The following is a 17,346-nucleotide window of genomic DNA, read 5'->3' as shown; positions in this document are numbered from 1 at the left end:
TTTACTGACACAGCAGGCTAAAAAAGTCATGAGCAAAAAAGTAACCACACAGTTGTACTTGTCTTCATTTTGTCTGGTTCAGTTGTTGAGCAGTTATACAGGTTCACGTCTCACAGTATCAGTATAGATGTTCATGCAATGCTGGAGGCCATTTTGGATGGATCAGTGCCCACATTTTGATGATATTCTCAAGGAGATGATGAGAAAAAAACCAGCAGTGTATTTTAGAGCCAGGAGTACTCAGACTAATGCCATATTAAAATGGGGAAGTGGAGATGAACATCATACTGTTACCTGACCTGGAACTAATTTGACAGTACATGTTTAGAATTACTTGTCACATTTCTAAAACTATTGCAGAAACTTAGGCTGCCCACTTGCCTCAAGCAATATTAGGCTACAGAACACTCTCCTATCCTTTACAAGCATTCTAACAATTCAAAACACAATATTAAGTTGTTTTATTACTGTACTTAAGTGACAAAAGGCTTTCAAACATGTCTTATAGATTATAAACTGCTGCATGATTTTTAACGATTAAATAACAGAAATATCCATATTTCAAATAATATTCATAAAACTATAGTGATATCCTGAATTAAGTATATTTTTTCTTATATCTCACCAGGCTATTACCTTTTCTAAGAAGATTATTTGGACAGTTGTAGACATTAAAACCGTAAATCTTAGGTTAAGGTGTCTCTTCCCTCCCACACTCTCTCCCTCTCTCACACACACACATTTTGGCTATGCTACATGCTCTTTCTAGCATTACACAGGAAGGGTGCTTTGAACATAGTCACTGAAGCTCTAGTAAGGCCTTCACTACCAGTATGAAGAAGCAGCAAATGTCAAACTGGAGTGTCTTATTCCTATTTTTACTTCTTTCTGTGCCTGTTACAATGGACTCATGTGCATGTCTTATGTTTCCCTAAGGCAGGATTCAAGGGGACAGGCCTTTTGGCACAGTAGCAGCAGCTAAGCTGGGTTAAGGGCTAACCCCATCAGTGCTGGGAGCTACTCTATTTATTTGCTTTGGCTATTCTTCCAGACATTTTTCTACTTTCTAATTCATACTCATAAATATCAACTTCCCAACTCTCTCCATGTTCTGGAGGTGTGGTCTATTTCACCATGATGAAAGCTGATACTTTAATACCTTCTAGGAACATGGTTATCAATGAGGTATCTGTCCCCAGTATGATGATGTCAACTCACCTTATCATCTAGAGCCCTGTAGCCAGACAAAGTCTCCCCCTTACAAGCCAGCTTGCTCACTGCCCCCCCCCACTGAGAAGCACACAGGGCATGGAAACGGCTGCTGACAGCACAGTCTTTGATGCCCTCATTGAGGCCCAGATGTGTTAGCTCATCGTGACCCTGAGAAGCAGAAAGTACAGATAGAAGGCTAACAGGCCAAACTGTCAACAAGAGGGGGGGGACCCTGAAGAAATCACCCCAGCTGGCATTGATTGATATGATGCACACACATAACCATCCCAGAAGGGGAAGTGCCCCGCCCACACAAAAAGAATGTCCTGTACTCTCAAATTGCTTATCTCCTGTCTTACAAGTGCAAATTAAGTAAGAAATGCCCTTGTAAAAAACTGGCGTCACAAAAGACAGACCAGTATGATCTGGCACCTTAGATAAGAAAGAGAATACGTAACCCAGAGGGGTATAAAAGACGGCTCCAGCAGAACTCTAACTTTGAGTGCATTCCACCAACTACCTACTGGTTGGGTCAGGTGATTGCCTCCCGAGGTCCACAACTGGGGACGCCCAACCTCGTATTCGTCTTTCTGCGGAATTGAGTGACCGATCCAGCTTGGCTACGCTGGTATCGAGAGACGCAGAGAGGGTAAGATACACCCATGCTAGGTCTCTGACTTTTTTGTGCACAGCTAAAGAATTAGAGCTCTGTAACTAGATGTCGTTGTGTCAAGATATCATTGTGTTAGATGGTAACAGATATCTTTGTATTGGATTGTAACGTAACTTGTTAACACCTGTACTTTGCTAGCATATAAGAAGTAGACAATAGCCTTTTGTAACCACACGCTTATAACTGTAGCTTAATAAACCTGTAACTAGTTAAGCTCTGAGCCTGACTGCTGTTAACCCTTTTGTCACTGCAACACAGCCGGCACAACAAAAAGAACTTTAACCATTTGGTTACTACAGCCTGGCCGTGGGTGAGAGTGCTAGGAGCTGCCTGCTCTAACAGTAAAAAACTGGGTTGCTTAGGACCCAGGGGAGTACCTCACTGCACATTACCCGGCCACCAGCTAACGAGCCCCGAGTTACAAAACTTACCCTGATTTCCACCATGCTCACACCTATACAGTGAGAAGGTGCGGGATGGTGGTGGAATGTTATTTTGGCTGCATGAAGACAAGAAGAGCTGCTTACAGACTAATCTGGAGTGTGAAGTATATACATGATTAAATGATTGGGACTTCTTCTCTGCTTCACAATATGTGTGAGGGTGAAAGGCAATATTTGAGGACAGAATGGATCGAGAACAATGAAGGTTTGAAGTCTGCTTACAAACCACCACCCAGTGCACCCCTTGATCCAGTTGCAAAGTCCATTACAAGATGCTTTGGCGCTTGTGTGCCCACATTCTCAAGCTGCCTAGGGAGAGTGTGTGTATTGGTGGGAGAGGCTGAATAATGATCCTGCACTTTGGAAGAGGTGAGTGAAATGAAACAGGCTATGTCTAACCATGAGATAAATTGGAATTTAACAACATTGATTTTGTAATGCTGGATTTTATTGATTCAAATTTGACTGTCCTCACCTCCCCACGTGCTCCTCATAAAGGTAACTAATATTGCTGTCACACTTGATTGGCAAACATCGACTGTTGCAGCAGTGCACTGTGGGAATCCATCCCACAGTTCCCTCATCCCCATAGCATTCTGGGTATGTTCGCTGGTATTTGACACCATCTTTCCACATTGCATTTTCCTCATTCCCCTCCTGTAGTGAGCAAATGTCCATTCTTCCAGTCAGAAGGAACAAACTGCAGGGCATTGACAAAGATGGCAAAGTTAACATAAATCTTTCTTTTCTGTAACTGAATTATCAAGGATTTTATAAAAATCAGCAGGTGTGCATCTTCTGAACAGGCCACCCACTGACTGTCCTCCCTCCCTTGATTGCATCTGATCCCTCAAAATAACACAAGGCCAATGACAAGCATGAAGAAAGAGTTGATAGTAAAGATTCAGGGGAAAAAAGAGTTGCTGAGGAGAGGGTTTTGGGGTTCCCAATTCATTGTACTGCTTCTGTGCACACTCTATTCTCAACTGGCCCTGCACCCGTTCTTCCCTACATGAAGGGGTGCAGAGTTAGAAGAAAGAGGATAGAAATGGCTAGGAAAAAAAAAAGATTTTTGTCTTCCCTCTTCACTACACAGAAATTGTCAACATGGGGGATATCAGCAACACCCCAAAAATCTTAGCCACCAGGGGAGACTTCCCCCCTAGTAGCAGCTAGCCCCCTGGGTTCTGGTTGGGGTGGGGGTTGAGAGGGGTTTCAGTGGAGGGGGCAGTTGAAATAGTCCCCCCATGTGGCAGCAAGCCCCTGAAAATATTAGCCACTGGCGGAGACTTCCCCCCCGCAGCTGCCCTTAGAGCCCTAACCACCTGCAAGCCAGGACGTGGTGCTGCCTGGCAGCATGGTCAGCACCGAATGGCAGGCATGTCATTTTATTGGGTTGGGGGCTACCCACGTGATGTGGTTAAGCATGGACAAGACCCCAACTATGTGGTGCCTGTGGTGGGGGGAGGGAGGGACGATGCGCACAAATGTTAACCACTGAGAAAAAGTTTCTTGGCCTCTTATGAAAGCATGACCCACTCAACAGCCTTGCTGCCATGTGGTGCGGTGGGGCAGTGGCTAGAGCGAGGCAGCACAGAAAAAAATATCAAGTGTAGAGACAGAATCACAAACACCATTCTGGGTTTATTTTATAATGGGTAGATGAGCTCACAGAGCTAACAGCAAAGAAAGGAAGACATTTCTCAGCCTCTCATACAAACATGACCCCACAGCCACAGGCTTCCTGGTCCCAGTTTGAAATTCATGGTCTTCCTTTTACCTAATTCCTGCATACCTGGAGAACAGCGGCCAGAGCAGATCAGCGAGGGGCATTGTGGGTTACATACAGGACACCTCTAGAGGCTAACAAATTCTATTTTAAGATGTGATGCTTCCACACTGGCCTTTATTCAACCTTTTTAATTCAAAGTTGACTGTACACCCAGCAGATACTGATGATATTAAGATAGAGATATTAGTGCCTCCAAAATTGAGCTAATGGTATTTAAAGTGAAGACAGTCACATGGTAATATCAAGCTAACTGCCTTAAATTCGAATGTATCTCATTGCGTAAACATAGCCTTAGATTTGTAAGATTTCTGTAAAGGAAATACAGTGGACTTGTTATAGTCTGTTTGCTATAATTATCCATTGTAACTACAGACCCTAATATGTAACCAAACAAAGCTTTATTAAAGGTAAGCATATTTGGGAAGTCCAACACCTTAACAAAAGTGAGAAGGTGTAGAAAATAAAACAAGGAAGTATAAAATAGCAACATACTGGCTGCTATGATAGTAAAAGGGTGATACCACATGTTGCAACATTTTAATGGAGTGGGCCATTCTGTTAATGACTTAAAATGTTACGATTTAATGAAGAGGAGTTTTCACAACAGTCTGCAAAGAGAGGCTTCTGAACTCTCTTTTATATTCAAATTCGATACATTAACACATGGTTTGAACTGAGATGTGAATTTTCTGGGTTATTATAGGGGCTCTTTTGCATACGTGGCTTAATCTAATTCTTGACCCACCCCCCCTCCTTCTACCACTCTTCTCTCTGATTTGCTCACCTTGATAATTTTTCTCTGATTTGTCAACCTTGGTTACTGTTTTTGGTTCTCTGTGCCTTAAATATTGAGTCTGTTCTGGTATGACTTTGGTCTGAAGAAGTGGGTCTGTCCCACAAAAGCTCACCTAATAAGTGAGCTTTGAATAGTCTTTGAAGTGCTACTTGACTGCTTTTTTTGCCTTAATATGTTTGCCAACCCTCAGGTACTTTGAGTGTAGACATAGCCTCACTAAATCTGCAGTCTTAATTTGCTCATAAAATAAACTATTTAACTGCATCACAGATAGACTTAGTCTGCTGACATGGGCAATCTACATTCAGTTACATTATCATCTTGCCATTGGGGTCCTTTGCATGACAAATGAGCACACTTTGTTTTGACAGAGGCCTTATGGAGGTTGCAGGGTGTGAAAAAGACACAACTCCAGGAAAATATGCAGGCATGCCACAAGAAGTCTTAAACGTGCACATTTCCCTGCAATGAAAGGCAAAGTTATTAAGCTCATGTAAATATGGTATTCAGGGAATAAAAAATAATAAAAAGAAGAATCCAACAGTTCAGAATCCAGTGCTTCAGACAGCAAGCCCAAACTCATCATATGTGCCCCAAAAGATCAGATTTAAATTAGCATGCACCCCTCTTGTTTCATTATTCATTCAGAGTGTGAGATATGCATCATTAAGCCAGGCACTAATTTGTTCCTAAACAACACTCATTCATCATTAGCTGGCAATGAGAGGCTGACCAAGTCAGTTGCAGAACAATTCTGTGACCCACCCATTAATTGTACACTTTGTGAATGATTTATGTACAATGCTCTTTAAAAGTTATTTTACCAGTTTGGATAACCCATATATTGTAAATAGGATCTTTCTGGTCAGGTTACTCTCTGAGGTGTCTGTTTGCCTTATTTCTAGAATTGGACTCTTCACCTTCTATGAAAAGGGGTTTGTGCACTCATCTTTTAAACATCATCTTCAGTGAATTAACAGAAAAAGTCACCTCAGTACTGCAGTGTTCCACGGAGGGATTCCTGCTCTTTTAGGAGATGCATAGATTTCAGGGGGATTATGGAAGGATGCTTCCACTTAGAAGATTGAAATTCTATTTTAGAGACCCTACTAAGATAAATCAAGCCCAGGACTAAGTATTATCTAGAGCAAGGGTCGGCAACCAAAATTGCAAGAAGAGCCATTTTTTTTTCCAATTTGGTAAAAACTCAATAATTCAAGGGCTGCTTTGTATGTGAATATAATACAGTCCTTAATAAATAACATCAAAGCATACTTTTTGTAAGCCACATTTCAAGAATAGTGTGCACACAATTATTTATAATGTGATACATGTTTACTGCAGGATGCCCACAAACTTTTTACATACTCCATTTGCTTATACTTTACAAGTGTGTGTTGTGCTACTATCTTCGTAACTTTCATCCTGAATCCACTTTAATTATGTCAGTTTTACTTTACATTTAATTTCTGTATTCTTTCTTAAAACATGGGTTGCCCTTCACAACAGGAATGCTGCAAATTTCCTTTTTCTTTTAAAAATCCATTAGCAGCATGATCAAAACATAGATATATTATCATATCTCACAATGCACTGCACATTGTAAAGGGAGAGTTATACAACATTTCAAGATGACACTGTTTGCTGTGTAGATGTGAGTTGTTCATTGCTGGGCTTTTAGACATTTTATTGGATATAAACGGGAGAGGTATTTTTATTTGTTTGTTTGTTTTTGTTTTGTTTTGTTTTTTTTTCCTTTGCAATTATAGTGTTGGGATCCACAAACAAGTCCTCAAAGAGCAGCACATGGCTCTGGAGGCGGAGGTTGCAGAACCCCGGTCTACAGTAATGTGCTGGTTCTTGATGTCTTTGTTACTTCATTCATGCCCAATAAAGATGCCAGAAATAAAGAATGGATATTCTAAACTGAAATTTTGTGTATAAGATTATTTTTAATCCACAGCATATCATCTATCTTTATATGTTAACTTCTGCTAGTTGTGTCTTTACAAAACTTGTACAGAAGTATTATAATACAACTTACGAACATATAACTACCATAAAACTTGTAAATTAAATAAATTAATTAATATTTCAATGTATGAGCTACCTAACATTCTAGCCAAGGACACTGGCTTCAGCTTTAGTTACAGCAATAGACAGTGGTTGCTCCTTTTACCTGTTTTATTCATCTGCACTACTTAATAGCATCCTAAAAGTTAAGAGATAGAAGAGGCAACCAGTCAGTTCATCCTTAAAGTATTCCTACCAATGTACCCAGTAGAAAACACATGAAAAGTTCAACTGTATATTCACTGTAGATAACTGATGCAGCATTGTCTGTTATAAAGACTAAAAGAAACGGCGTTTTTGCCATTGCATAGAATGATCACACTATGAACGACAGGTTTGAAACACCAACTCTAAGTTTTGAATTGTACACTCTCAATGACTCACCTGATTTTTCAGCAGGAAGGGAAATGCTGTTGTCTTTAGTATCCAGAACAACAGCCAATCCAACAGAATAAGTTGGGAGGACACTGGAGCTGAGATCTACACGGGTTAGACTTTCAGGCTCTTTTTCCATGCTTCCTAGGAGATCAACAGCATTGGCAATTTCACTGCCAGCCCTTTTCTGATCATTGTCTGGTGGACGTTGAATAATATGAACTATACTCTGCTGGGCCAGGTCACACTTCTGAAAAACAAAATTCCATATATGATTGGTACACGTGGATGAAATTCACTGTCTCCAATTTTGCATTTGTTAAGTAATCTCCAATCCATTTCGTGTGGAATTTCAATATGCATTAAGAGAGCTGACACAAAAGCGACAAGCGTAAACTGCAAGATTTAGCATTACTTGCACTGGCAACATGGTTGCAATTCTCACTAATCCTAAATGGTTAACAAAAAGATTGCATACCTGAGCCAACAGCCATGAGTAACTTTGTGGATGAACATAGAGAAGTGCTACCAAGTCAGAAGCTAAACAAAGCCAATCTATAAAATATATTCTTACAGATAATGATGAAAACAGTTTCTAATATTAATGTGATGATCCTGTTTTACTAATAATGATAGAAGTTAAAAGTGTTCATAGCAGTGTTTGAATTAGAGCGTGTGAGGGATGAATGAAGTCACACTATCCTCCCATTTCTTGCTACTTCAGGTTGGAAAACTGAAAAAAAAACATGCAGTGCATTATTTTTTTTCCAGTTCACACTGTTTGAATGATAAAGATTACAATTATAGCATTTAATTAATCATTCCTGACTTCTCACAAATTTGTTTAGAGCCATGTGATTTAGACTACCAATGGGTCTGGTGGCAGCATGCTCCTCTCACACTCACTGTGGCTCTATGGAGGGTGATGCTGGGTGCCCCAGGAGTGGGGCTGGTTAAACCGTCCAGGGGTGGCAGACAGGACAGGGGATACACAGGGGAAAGTGAACAGACCAGCAGACGGGACTGGGAGATGCATGAGGGAGGATTACTGGGGTCTCCTCCATCCTCAGAGCTCTGCCAGAGAGAGCTATTCCCTGTCCACCTAGAAGCATTTGAGGAGTGGGACTAGCCCTATGGTAAACTGCTCTCAGAATAGTCCTTTCCATCCTGCATAACATGGCTCTGATTAGAGCTGACCTACATGTTTTAGCAGAAATTGTCCTGCAGATGTTACCTGTGGAGGGCCCAGCCTGTCTTTACTATTATGACTGAATTGTATATAATGCCTAACTACATGGGAATAAACCTAGATGTATTCCCAAGAATCATTTTGCTAACACTCTTCAGTTTCATCACTTAGGCCCCACTGTAAACTGGCATGGGCTTTGTGGATAGTTTATTGTTTTAGAGGGAAGAGATGAACAATTTTGCAAGCCCACTCAGGTGTGCTGGCATACCATCTTACAAAGGTGAAGTAAAACAGCTGTTCCAGAATGACCCTGCAAGTGTCTATGTTGTGGCAAATCAGTGTCAGTTAAGAAACAGATGGACGGATGGTCTTTATTCACATTAGCTGGTTACCCTTGTGAGTTCTGGCAGAGTATGAAAATTCTGAAAAGCTGGGCCAAACCCTCTGCCCCATGTTCTCTCTGCTCCCGCCAACTCTGGTGATAATTACCTTTAGAAATGATATGCTTAAACAATGAGGTCCAAAACTGAGCAGATTCTATTTCAATGAGGAAGACTATCACAGATAGAGCGTTATTCCTCCCCATGTGCTCCAGGTCTTAATGCAGACACTCTCCTACACACAGACATAGAGGGCACAGAGCTGGCCTGGTTTCACTGAGGTAAATCTAGAGTAACTTCACTGAAGTGAACAACAAGAAGTCTTGTGGCACCTTACAGACTAACAGATATTTTGGAGCATACACTTTTGTGGGCAAAGACCCACTTCATCAGATGCATAAGTGGGGGAGGGGGGTTTCAGAGGGGTATTTAAAGAATGGGGTCACAGAAAAAGGGAGGGCCAGAGCTGACAAGATCTATTCAGCAAGGTGGAAATGGCCCATTATCAATAGTAGGTATCAAAAGAGGAAAAAACAAGTCAGATCAGACAAGGGGATATGAGCCACTGTCAGAGTCTAATGGGGAGATCTTAACACCCAGGGCAGAGAAGCTGCCTTTGTAAGATGTGAGCCACTCCCAGTCTCTGTTTAATCCTTGGTTAATGGAGTCAAATCTGCAAATAAATTGCAGCTCAGAGATTTCTCTCTCCATTTGATTTCTGAAATTTCTTTGTTTCAGGACTGCCACCCTTAAATCTGCTACTGAGTGTCCAGGGAGACTGAAGTGTTCCCCCAAAGGCTTCTGTACATTACCGTTCCTGATGTCTGATTTGCAAATATGAAAATTTGTTATATTGAATTTCAATAACACATTTTTTTCTCTAGAGGAGCATTAACTCCGTCAGTAGAGATTTGTTACAGTAAGGACTTTGCAGACTTAATATTCAAACAATGCTGCCATTCATTTTTACCTTGAAAACATCATGTTATCACTAACAGACCAAGGTTTGGTTGTTTTACTTAACACCTTTTTTGCCCATAATATTTTAAGAGAATATACTAAAACTGATTTATAAATTAGTTTATTAACACAGAATCCAACACAAAACAGCTCTTTTAAAACTGCTCTCAAAATAAAGACAATGTTTCTGTAGCTGTGTTTGTTTTACATGGCTGGGGTGCTAGACCTACGCCCAACTCTCCTTTTTCATCTGGGCTAAAAGGAAAAAGAAAAGAGGTCACCCAACAAACACCTGGCATGGAGACCAGAAGGCAGACTCTAAAAAGATGGGACACACCTGGTCAGAACAGGAAAGGATCACCCAAGACAGTGGACACTGATGAATGGTTGTCAATGGCCTATGCTCCAAGATGTAGACATGGAAGAGGCTTACTGCTACTACTACTCAAAATAAAGACACTGTAACAATGGGGGGTGAGGGGGTAAGATGTGGGGTAAAATTTCCAAAAAGACTCAGTGACTTGGGAACCTAAATTCTTTTTTCAAAGGTGCCTTAGACCATTAGGGTCTGATCCTCTGAAGTATTAATGCTTCTCACTCTCACAACGGAAGTTAGCCACCTAAACTGTTTTGAGCATCTGGGCTTGAAGAACCTAAATCACTTTGAGAGCAATGACACTTGAAAAATGATACTGAGGCTCCTAAGTCATTTAGGTCCAGAATTTTAAAAGGTATTTAGGCACTGCTGTCTTAGATCTCAGCACTGGATTTAGGAGCCTCAATCTCGTTTTGAAAATTACAGTCAATGGAATTTAGACTCCTAAGTGCCTAATTCCCTTTAATATGAGATACAGGCTTCTAAACTGGTTTAGCATTGCAACACTGATCACAACAATGCTTTAATAACTTTAAAAATGCCGGCCTTGGGCACTTACAAAATTTTTTTCTGTGGTATAAATAATAAGGCAATTACTTATATCAAAATTCTAACCAATTTGTTGAATTTCAGGTTACTGAGCCCAGGGGTGAGAAAACTTTTTATGCCAGACCCCCTTTTTCAGCTCTACAATTAGCCGGGGCCTCCCAACCCATCTAATAAAATCCAAACCAATGGAAATTTCAGTTATGTTCATATAAAAAAAAACCCAAACCTTTCAGCATATATAAGAAAATAAGTATGTAGCATGTAAAAATTTATTAATCAGTACGTAAATGCGAATATACATACACAAAAACAGTAACATATTACAATTTTTTTTAATGAGATGGAGAATGCTTCATCTAACAACTCTTTATCTTGATGTTTCAAAAGCCCAACCTACCCACTCCCCAGCTTGAGGGAAAAAAAACAAAAAACAAAAAAACAACAGCTCCCTGCTGTTTAAAGAACCTGCTCCCTTTTGCTTCTCCAGCCCTCCTGGGCAAAGTTAACCAAAAGAATAAAACAAAAGATCATCATAATTACACTTACAAAAAAAAAAAAGCCTGAACTCTCCCAGTAAAAGCTTACTCTTACTCAGCTGTCTCTGCTATACGTGCCTCCCAGCTTGCTCCCGGGGGACAGTGGCCCCTCCAGGGGGCAGGTGGGTTGGCAGCACAGGTCATCCCAGCCCAGAGAGGCTGCAGCACAGCTGCAGAGGCAGGGTGGGGAACAGGGACTGGAAATAAAGCCAGAAGACAGAGGACGGGAGACAGGCAGGCAGCGCTGCACAGGGCAGCACTGCTCAGCAGACAGAGGCTGCTGTTAGGCAAAGGCAGGCCCTCGCAGCAGGGGGGTGGAAGGAGCTGATTGTGCTGCACCCCCCCTTTTGAAATTTCACCCCCCCGCACAAGGGGGCACATCCCCCAGTTTGCGCACACCTGGCTTAGCCTACAGTACAGGCCCAGCACATCTTCTCATTGCACAAGGCCAGACTATGTTGCCATAGCTAAATTAAAGTACACGTTTCACCTCCCAAAACCAGTATTCTCTAGTCAGGCAACATCCATGGTGCTGCCGGACAACAGAGGTCATTGGACCAGAGATCCCAGCAGGGAGGCTAGCGGAAGTGGGGTGGCAGGGCTAGCCAGGAGGGAGCCGAGTAACAGGGGGCCAGCAATCCTGTGCAGGGGAGCACAGCAGGGCTTGTGTCCCTGAGCCACCACCTGTGGGGCCACAGCAGAGGTCACTCCCATCATCTCATTTGGAGTTGGAGCTAGCACCTGCGGGGCTGGAGACATGTCCAGCAGCCGAGCCAGGGTATGTTCAGCAGCCCAACGGAGGCAGGAGCATGCATCACCAGAGCTGGGGCCAGGGCCACATCCAGCAGCCTATTTGGGGTTGGAGCAGGTGCCGCTGGGGCCACATCTAGCAGCCCAGCCACATCTGGGGTCAGGGCCAGCAGCCAGGCCTAGCGTCAGCCCAGCAGGAGCCAGGCTTACTAAGTAAGTGGGCCCTTGAGGATGGAGGTGGGGGAGTCGGCAGCAAGGGGACAGTGGGGTGTGTAGCCAACGGCAGGGAGATGCAGCAGGCTGGGGAGACAGGTGACCTCCCTTCATCTGGCAAACTCCCTCATTTGAGACTGGTCAGGTGCGTGCCGGACAACAGAAGAAAAACCTGTAGTACCTTAGCTTGTTTGTCCCAGTGGTTTCATTTCTCAACATGAGAAAGGGCAGCAGAATCTGGCCAATAACTTTATTAATTAAAGTATATTTTAAAGATACATACAAGACACATACAGAAAATAAAATAAGCATGGTAATATGATAGTGTTGAAAAAGTTTTAATTAATGAATTTAACATGGTATGGTAACATTTTTAAAGAAGAAATATAAATGGCAGGAAAACAAAATCTTGTCACAAAATACTAAACTGTTCTGCCCTGTTTTGAAGGAATTTTAATTCCAAAGTGGAAATATGGTTCTTTAATACATGTCCTCTTCTGTTCCTTTTTCATGTATGACAAAGTCAGCCTGGGATGCTTGAAGACAGTATTGAAAAGCAGGTAGGGCTTTTCCCAGAATCACAAGGGCTCTCTGACCTACAAAATGAGAAGTTATAATCTCAGGCAATTAGGGACACGAGTCCAATTAAGGGTTGCCTGGGACTTTTAAAAATCCCTCCTTTGGTGAAGAGAGAGAAATTAGAAAAGACTACGGCAGCTGGGGGATCGGCTTCTCCAGGGCGAGCGGCTGCTCTGCCCTGCTTAGGAGAAATAGCCAAGAGTGTTTGCTTACAGGAGAGACTGACACCTCCATGCATATGACAGGACAACCTACCACACCCACTCCTCATCAGGAGGCAGGGGAAGATTTCCCTTTTTGTTTTGTATTTGTAAATGGGTTTCTTTTTGTTTGGTGGAGGACCACACCTGAGACTACCTTGAAAATACTGATAAGTAAATACAGAGAGGAAAAGCAAACACTGTCCAGTATGAGGCTGATTTACATCAGGCCCCTCTACCACCGGAGGGGGAAGAGTTAAGACCAGTGGGATGGAGGAGGTGTCTTGCCAATGAAAAATTATGGATCCATCAGCGGTAAGTCAACTACAAGACACCCCTTAGTTTTTCTTTAAGATCAATCTTGTCATCCAAGAGTTCTGTGTAAAGATGATACCACTTTTCTCCAGAATTGTATTAAAATTTCAGAGTTCCTAATCTTTGAGATAAAAAAAACCAAACCCAAACTCTCTGATAAAAAAGACCATAACAAATCTTCACTTTTCCATGATTAAAATGAAATGCTTCAGCTTCCCTAGCTGCAGAAGACATAGGTATCTTTTGAACACAATGGCTGTGTCTACACTAGCCCCAAACTTCAAAATGGCCATGCAAATGCCCATTCCGAAGTTTACTAATGAAGAGCTGAAATACATATTCAGCACCTCATTAGCATGCGGGCAGCCGCGGCACTTCGAAATTGACGCGGCTCGCTGCCGCATGGCTTGTCCAGACGGGGCTCCTTTTCAAAAGGATCCCGCCTATTTCGAAGTCCCCTTATTCCTACGAGCAGATGGGAATAAGGGGACTTCGAAGTAGGCAGGGTCCTTTTGAAAAGGAGCCCCGTCGGCACGAGCCGCGTCAATTTTGAAGTGCCGCAGCCGCCCGCATGCTAATGAGGCACTGAATATGTATTTCAGCGCTTCATTAGTAAACTTCGAAATGGCCATTTGCATGACCATTTCGAAGTTTGGGGCTAGTGTAGACGTAGCCAATGTTTTATTGATATAGAGGAGAACCTTGTTTATGCAAGTACCTTTACTTGGCTTTCTGTATTCATCAAAACTCCAGCTTGGGCTACCCTAAGTAAGGGCCAGAAAGGTCTTTCACATTTTTTTTAAATTATCTGATCTGGTTCCAGTCCCAATTTGATCAGATAAATGTGGTTTCATTGAAACTATCAGAGCACATAAAATCAACTAAGAAAGGAAGTTTACATGCATTTAGTAAGTGGCATTGGTACTTTTAGTAACATTTAATTAATAGCTAAAATATGGTGGGTTTTTTTCCACAAAGGGGGGAAAAAAGCCAAAGATTCTCTGACAAAATGCAAATTCCATGTTTTTTTTTTCTTCCTTGCGGCAAATGGATTTCTAGGATGCTTGGTTTCATTCTTATGCCTCCTCTATTCATCACAGTGGATGTGAATGCTACAGTTTAACGAAAACACTCTATTTGTCAATATTAACTGTTCCAGCTAGATATTTTAAAGGTGTCTAGAGGAGTAAATTTCCCTTTAAATCACTAGTCTTCACTGATTAATAGGTTAGCAGATCAGATGAGGATCAGGGTGGGAGTGAAGCCAACAGAAGGGTAAATTCAGAGCTGTCGCAGGTAGATTAAACAATACCATTAGTGATGGTAGATTAGTTGGACTAATCAGTACAAATTAAAAGATAAATTAATTTACAATGCTTAAAAGTTTGATTTCATTATACTAATAGCATAAACCACCAGCTAAAGCAAAATAGTTTCCTTCTCCTTTAATTCAAATAGCATAATATAAACTACTAGAGTGGAGGAAATGAAATAATTCTCCTTTCTGTCATTCAATTTATTACCTCATTAGTAAGGTTTACTGTGTGGCATTAACTTAAGTGAGTATTTTAAAAATGGCAACTCTTCATATCAGCTTCTGGGGACCCTGGTACTGCCAGAGAACCACATGGGAAGACTTCTGTGTTCATGCAAAGCCCTGTTTAAATCAATGGGGCTTCGCACACGCACAGGGGTTCACTGATGTAGTTGTCTTGGCAGAATAGTTATTTGTGCATAACAGATTAGGTACTGTCAAAAGGAATTATATCAAATCACATCAATGGTCCATCTAGTTTGGTATCTTATTTGTGGCAGTGGCAAGTGCCAGATCCTTTAATAGCAGACAAATTCCCCATACTGAGCCATTTTACACTAATGTGAACAGCAAGGTCATTTGTTCTTGAGCCTCTACATTAAGCGGTTAAAACAAAGGAGAGTGTTTGGACTCTGGGCATCCTTAAACATTTTCATCAGAGACATGAGGGAAGTTCTGACAGCAGAATATTTATCTGATTATGATGATGACTGATGATGATCCAGACAGAGGTTAACTTGATTGACAGGCTGAAGTTGCAAGACTGGTAGTGAAGGTGGAGTGGCTGGTTTTTTTTGGTTTGGTTTTGTTTGTTTTAAGCTGTAAGCTGAGTCATATGGAAACCATTAAGTAATAATCAATTAGGAACCTCAAAGTTTCACTTTTTAATATCCTGTTTCCAAGCTTTGATTGAAACTTGTCTGAGTTTCTGAGAAGAAAATATTCACCCATCTTTGTAGGACAAAAAGGGCAAGAAAAATTACTTGTGTTTGATCTATGACTGAAACATGAACAATCTACTAAAATCTCTCAGAACAGTTCCTAGAATCAGTAGTGACCTGAGACACTGTAAATAGAATAGATTTGATAGACAGGTGGAAGGGTGGTCTTCCACTTTCTTCATTGGAAGAAATGATGTCATTCAAACTATTTTTGCAACTTCCTTAGGTTTTTGCCTTGGGTTAGTATTGTAGACACAAATCTAATATGCATTATTTTCTGTCAATATCTCTTTCATTTCCCACATATATTTGTTTTATGTCCCAGGAAAGGTCTCTTTGGTGAATATCTGTTGTTAATAAATTCTAAAGATATTGTCTTGCCTTATCTGTTCATCCATATTAATGCCTATCCATGATCCATTATCCAAAGGGAAATACTGTGTGTGTAAATATCACAGACTATCAAGTGTTTCCCTCACCAGAACAAAAGGCGTTCACAAGATCCAGAAGTGATTAAATCACGTGTCAGGGGCTGGTACTTTACACAGAATGCATGTGGGAGAAGCTGAACAGGTAGCTTCATAACAGACTACTTCAATATTCAAACTCTTTTTCAGAGACATGTATCTTCATATATTCTTCCCACTTCACAACAAAAAATGCCTTGCATGAGTCTAAACTAGCAGATTTTGAGTGAATGAAAGGTGACTATTCAGTGCTGTCAGCTATAGGCTGACCAGCAAGCCAAAGTGGAATCGTGAGGCCCAACAACATGCAATAAAGGTTTTTATGAAGTACAAAGGAGGAAGAGGTGCAGACAGTTTATACAGTGTTTTCTACCTCTGGTTCCTCTAAATCTTCCACTTGTTATAGCTTTTCCAATTACAAGATACTGTCGAAATGATATGCTGAGCTAAGAACTGTTGTTCATTTGCATCCAATACATGGACAGACTAATTGGAAATCATCTTCAATGAAAAAGAAACTTTAAAAAATGTTTAATAGAAAAGGAAGTTTTAGCACTTAGGCTCCACTTTACCAACAAATGAGAGTAGGGCAAACGTCATCAGAATGTCTGACCAATTTAAGAATTACTATGAGCTAGGCAGCTCTTTGTCATTAAAAAATACCAGATGACATCCTGAGCTGCATAATCCTAGAAGAACAAACACCACATGGAAAATAACTTAAAAAATCAGACTTTAATAAAAAAAAATCTATGCTGTTATACACAGCTGGTCTGCAGAATGCCTGTCACACACACATGAGCAACGGTATTCTGCCCTGGTGGAATTTTAGCTGACAAGTGAACTGCTTATAACAGTGCAATAATCCACCAAGCAGCTAACTGGAGCTAGACTCACTGCAGTGAAAAAGAGAAATATACACAATGTCTGACAAAGAACGGTAAACAAAGGCTGCCGAATAAATTCCTAAAGACCTAAAGGCTTGAAATAAAGAGAAAAAAGAAATGGCAGCTGAAGTCGCAATGACCAAAAAAGCATAGTTAAAGGCCCTTCAGATTCAGTAAAGGGATCAGCTGGACATTTTTTCATTTTGCTCCCTTACAACATCAGATATGGAAACAAGGGGGTCTTTTATGCACCTCATGAATAAGAAAAGTGATAAAAATGTCCCCCCCCCCAGAGAGCCAACAGTACAACAGCACACAATATCAA

The 17,346-nt window shown here is 41.2% G+C and overlaps 1 protein-coding gene across 2 annotated transcripts in view; it reads right to left on the bottom strand.

Moving 5' to 3' along the window:
* Positions 1 to 17,346, bottom strand: part of PRKN (parkin RBR E3 ubiquitin protein ligase) — a 1,267,469-nt gene that overhangs the window by 801,714 nt on the left and 448,409 nt on the right. For both annotated transcript variants that reach the window (XM_074988686.1, XM_074988685.1), the window contains one exon: positions 7,374 to 7,614. In XM_074988686.1, the coding sequence (XP_074844787.1) occupies positions 7,374 to 7,614 (241 nt within the window). The remainder of the gene's footprint in view (positions 1 to 7,373; positions 7,615 to 17,346) is intronic.

Source organism: Carettochelys insculpta, chromosome 3 (genome assembly GCF_033958435.1).
Source record: "Carettochelys insculpta isolate YL-2023 chromosome 3, ASM3395843v1, whole genome shotgun sequence".
NCBI classification, from domain to species: Eukaryota; Metazoa; Chordata; order Testudines; family Carettochelyidae; genus Carettochelys; species Carettochelys insculpta.
The sequence above is the reverse complement of the archived record's forward strand: the minus strand, read 5'-3'. Positions and strand labels throughout refer to the sequence as shown.